Here is a 5671-nt window from a genome sequence, read left to right on the forward strand (position 1 = left end):
CCACTTTTCATCTTCATCAAATTTCTCTGGTGTAGCGTACCTCCTTAACACAAATTTCTATATGTCATGAGATTTAATTAAAATATGTTCAACAGATATGAGAAAAATCCACCTTAAAATCCGCCTTATGATAAAACACTGCATGACCAATCAGTTCGATAAGATGTTTTACGTCAGTTGAATAATTACAGCTGAGAAAGTAGATTTCGATGAGCCAATCTCGTCCGCGCATCATCTTACCTGTTAGCGTAGCATATAAAACCCCTTTACTTCGAGAGCTGAAGCGGTAGTCCACATCGATGTATCTTTTACACAATTTAATGCCAATAACAACAGAAGTGGATCAGCGGGATTAGGTCGACGGGCCCTGAATCGGAGTGACACCAAAAGCGACGGCGATAGAGGAACGACTGTGATCCCCAGTAATTCCTCCTAACCCCTTTCACTTCAGTTTGAAATTTATCTGAATTGGGTGTGTTGGATACGAAAAATTTCTGTCATGGCCAAACTCTTTTTCCTGACTAACTTTACACTATTTCTACATTCTGTATGTGGTGCCACTGTAAAAGAACATTTTTCTGAGGATTTCTCCCCGCACGTTTCACTGTTGTCGTCTGCTAAGCCCTTTCCTTTGGATGAACACTTGGATGGAACCGCACAATTGTCGAGCACTTCCACCAAATTTATTTCCACTTTTTACCAGAATTTGCTGGATGGACATTCGCTGTCACAGGCTGCCCAGACGAGAAACAACTTAGGAGACGTCAACACCATACGAGCTATTGCACCCACAGGTTAGTTTCAGAAATTTTAAATATACTAGATAATATATCAGATAAATTTTATATCAATATTTTTTTAATGTTTATTTTCACATGAAAAAGACAAGACGGGTTAAGAGTCATATTTGGTCCCTATTCCACTTAAAAATCAAAATAGAATCAAAACTGAAACGTTTAGGAAAAACAAATAATGATAGTAAGTGAATGATTAAATAAATATTAAAATAGTGTATCTATTAAATACATTTCTAATTTTTCATAAGTATATCTGGTATATTATCCTAAACATATGTTTTGAATACTATGGAAAATAAGCTGCATGTTTGTATCACTTTTTTGCTATGATGTAGCTGTGAAAGACCTGCAATGCATCTGCGTGTGTTCTTTATTTCCCGAGACAAATGCTCATATTAATGAAATATTCTAGAAAAATTAGAAAATTCGAATTTCCATTAAATCTGCTGTAAGATGCGTTTAGAATATTTAATCTGGTTTGTTTTTAAAACAATGAACTATGATATGTTGTATCATTTCATTTTAAATGGAAACCATCGGATGCTTTTATACGCACAACATAGTTTTTACGACAAAAAATCGACTATTTATTCAAGCTACTACAACTAGACTTGTATTTTTATATAATTTTTCAAAAATAGGATAAAATATAAATTTAAAAAAAAACAACAACATACAAAATAAAAAAAAACAACAACTGAAAAGTGTAACAAGCTGACCTAAATCCTGCTAAAACAAGGGTGGTCAACACGATTTATTTCCCGAGAAAAATGCTCATATTAATGAAATATTCTAGAAAAAAATAGAAAATTCGAATTTCCATTAAATCTGTTGTAAGTTTGCGATCACTTGATCAGTTCATATTGAATGCACCGCGGAATGCAAGACACTTATACGGAAGAGCTCTAACTTCTATTTTGGAATACATTTAGCGATTTTGCAATATTTGCAATGAAACAAAATATGCTAAGGTGTTGGACCAAAAAAAAAATTCATTTCTGTTGGAAGTTATAAGATAATTTGATTCCCGCCACACTACCCCTTTGTTTATTTATTTATTTTGCTCTTTGATTAGAAAACGGGGCGGAGGGGTTGGAGGACAGACTAGTATTAGCTCAACTGTTGTGTGGAAAAATTTTCATTCTAATATTCTGAGTTTGATTTTCTGAATGGATGGCAAGGCTTCATACCAATTTCACTGCCATGGACATTTCTTAAACCAAATTCCATGTTTCACTGGGTAAAAATAATAAGCAATATTTAGTAATCCTGTATATCTGAAGAGTTTACTAAAAGCGAAAAATAACATTAGGAATTTAAAAATAACTGAATAGTTATAATAGACATAGAATCCATGCATTTACAGGAAATACCCGTCATTAGTTTTATTTTACACATTAACAAAAAAAGGGGGGGGGTAAGCGTGTCGGTCCAAATGTCGGACTACTCCAACATAATCAAGAATGTAAGCTTTTTACATGCAGGATTAGAAGTGTGAATGAATGTCATATTTTGGAAGTAGAATGCACATCTTGGAAATACTGTCATAAAACACAAAATGATCACTGCGTTGGATAGTTATTGGTAGTTCCAATTTCCTCATATCCACACTCATGGATCCGCTCCATTAATTACGTTACTATTCCAGCTCAAGCGAAAGTGTATATATATGTGGAGAACGTGTCTTGTGATAATTTCATTATCATGTGTAATTAACATGTATGTTCTTGAGGATTTAAACAAGTCTAAATGATAGACATATAAAATATGAATATAAAATGTTCGTACCGTTTTCCATCATGTCGAAATGCATTGCACATTTGTAGGATTAGCAATATATACAGAAAAAATGATATTTAAGATTACATAAATGTCAAACACTTTAATGAGCTATTAATGAGTTTGCGATTTTGAAAATTTTCGCACGATTTCAGGGCGCGAGACAGCTCATTTTTCTTTCTAGTAATCCTCTTACTCCGTATCAATATGCTCAGCGCAAGGTAATCAGACGCCCCTGTAATCTTTGATCTGTCCACTCGTCGCCTTTTAGCTTTTATTGTCATCAATCCAGTCTTAATTCGGGCGATTGTATATACAATATAAATCTAATACCTCTACATTGTAATCTTATTAATCTGTGTCGCAGCCAACCTTCACAAACATCCGGCGACTTGCATCAAATACACTATCGTAGAAATGAAGAAAATTGTGCAAATTTTCATATAATTGTGTGCTATAATAAACCAATTGCCAAATGATAAAATCATTCAGCTGGTCTCAAGTCTAGACATTATGAGTCTACCCCACCCCAATTCTTTTGGTGAGTGCAATTTTTGGTACAGATTAATTAAACCATCGCTAAAGCTTTAGCGCTTTCATCACATCTTCAGAAGCTTTACACAAATGTATACATTTTTGTAAAGCTTCTGAAGTTGTAATGAAAAAGTTTTACGGAGGATTTCTGTGTTTTCTTTTCATATTTTAAAAAAAAATATTATTATCCGATTACGGAGACTCTATTTCAATTTTGGATATATATATATATATATATATATATATATATATATATATATATATATATATATATATATATATATATACATACATACATATTACAACAATTCAATGACACCCCCCCCCCCAAAGCTGTACGGTATGACAATTACTGGAATATAGCTAACGATAATTGGCGTTGATCTTAATTTGTAGGTGATTTAAGGACTGCCGTTTTTACGATTCCAGCGCTTCAGCCAGAGGAAGATATCCACCACATCGAACTTCGCTTTAATTCCAATACAGCTCGCGGGAGATGGTTACAAATAGAGATCAAGCGAAGTAACAAAACTATTCGAACACATACATTCCGTGTTTCAAATAACAGCGACATCACCTCGGTCATACAACCCTGGGTGTCTAAAAACGAGGACAAATTGCATGTTGAGGTCAAACAAACTTCAACTCCGAAAGAAAATGGTATATTATTGATATTTTCAAACGACAAATCACATCTTAACAAACTTTCGGCCATCAGTAATGTATCCTCAGAAGTAGAGAATGAACTTCATTCACGGAGCAGACGATCAACCCGACGACGCAGAAAAGATTGTCACTTGTCCAATATGCATATCAATTTCAGTCATCTTGGGTGGGGAAAGTATATCATTTTCCCAGATGCTTTCAACGCCAGGGTGTGTAAGGGTATCTGTGCCGCGAGAGTAGCGGAAGTGAAGGCAGTGACGAACCACGCCATGATGCAAAGCCTCCTGCGACAGTATAGAAAGGGGGAAATCCCCCTGCCCTGTTGTGTGCCGAAGGTTCTAACCCCCCTAAGTATGCTTTATGCAGAAGCCGGTAAAATCATCGTGAAACATCACAAAAATATGGTAGCGAAAGAGTGTGGATGTGAGTAAAAGATAAAAAGTTGACCGCTTTGCATCCACCAGCTTACAGTATCAATCAGCATCGCGCCCGTGTATTTGCATAATGACTTTACTTTCTCGCAGGGGAATCAGGCTATAATAGAAATATATCAATCTCATGTTGTTTTTATTTATATTCTGTGTTGTTATTTGTTGTTAAATTTTACTGAATAAAGAGAATTATTCACAAAGACCTCATATTTCTTTACCATTGCTATTAACATCTCCCCCTCCCCTGTCCTATGTACTTATTCGCTGACACATTGGGCTGAAAACTGTTCGGTAAATTGCAAGTTCTCCATGCTTAAAGGACACATCTCATGTTTTCAAAGTAAATCATATACCTAGTAGTGTATCAGCCCTGATACACCTATCTTGGCTAGGGTGAGACAGCTGCAAGTAGGTAGGGCTGTCTCGCCCTAAGGTTCGATATATCTCTGTCTTGGCCCGTTGTCAAGGGGTTGTCTCGCCCTCAAATTTCAAATGGCTATTTCTTCTTTAATCTTTTGAAATGTAACATAACTACATGAAAAAATGATGTTAGACACAATTTTTTTCAAATATAATACTTTCTTTCACGACAAAATTTAATTTAAGCAGAAAAATTAAATAAAAACGTTTTCAAAAACATTTAAGCAAAGGGGGGTAACCCAAGTAATAATTGTCTATTTAGAACAATAACACGTTTAACTTCATTTAAAAAAAACAATCAACGTTCATGGCGACAGAAAACAGTAGGAGGATTATGGAGGGTGATACTGAAGCATTATTAGAAATTCCCGGTCCTAATGGAGATCAAAATGTTAATTTACGGCAATTTTGAGGTAGAAAACTGCTTTAAAACGATCTCTGAAATCTAAAATCCCGAGGACTTGGCCACAGGCACTTGTTTCTGTATATAAGTTTTGACGTCTGTATACTAATAATAATATAGTTATTATTAGTATACAGACGTCAAAACTTATATACAGAAGCAAGTGCCTGTGGACTTGGCAATAAAACGAGAAAAGCAGAACCAATATCTTCCGACGTTTTTCAACGACTTATAGATGCTTAACAGATGGGAAACGGTAAAAAAAAAAAAAAAACTTACTTCAGTATAAGGTAACATTCCCTAAGCAATTAAATAGCAGCATCAGATCTGTAGACATTCCAGTTCATACGATGACGTATTTGAACAAATATATATTATATATATTATGATCGGTGATATGACATTTTTAAAAACGGTTTCTATGCGAAATTTGTGTATTCCATTGAAATAGATAAACTCTGAAGTTACATATTTTATCAAAAATACGTCCGAAATACCCAAGGAATTGAACATTTAAAAATAAAAGAAGGGGGGTACCGGAAGTCCTGTCCACAAGCACCTGTGAAACTAGACAGTAATACATCATGTTGGGATTCCCCTGACGCGCGTGGGTCTATTTATAGACGTCTATTCTGGGATGA

General features: G+C 34.9%; 1 protein-coding gene across 1 annotated transcript; it reads left to right on the forward strand.

Moving 5' to 3' along the window:
• The first annotated feature begins 499 nt into the window (after window positions 1-499).
• Window positions 500-4341, forward strand: LOC130051498 (nodal homolog 2-A-like). The gene is made up of 2 exons (XM_056153462.1): window positions 500-794; window positions 3507-4341. Exons 1-2 carry the CDS (start codon window positions 500-502, stop codon window positions 4205-4207), a joined length of 996 nt encoding a protein of 331 aa, XP_056009437.1. The 3' UTR covers window positions 4208-4341.
• Window positions 4342-5671: the final 1330 nt, after the last annotated feature.

Source organism: Ostrea edulis, chromosome 2 (genome assembly GCF_947568905.1).
Source record: "Ostrea edulis chromosome 2, xbOstEdul1.1, whole genome shotgun sequence".
Taxonomy (NCBI): Eukaryota; Metazoa; Mollusca; class Bivalvia; order Ostreida; family Ostreidae; genus Ostrea; species Ostrea edulis.

What these genes read in the sequence shown, in the direction of transcription:
- LOC130051498 (XM_056153462.1), top strand. Translation starts at nt 500, where the DNA reads ATGGCCAAACTCTTTTTCCTGACTAACTTTACACTATTTCTACATTCT. An exon ending in ACGAGCTATTGCACCCACAG is followed by an intron (nt 795 to 3,506) that starts GTTAGTTTCAGA and finishes CTTAATTTGTAG; the next exon opens with GTGATTTAAGGACTGCCGTT.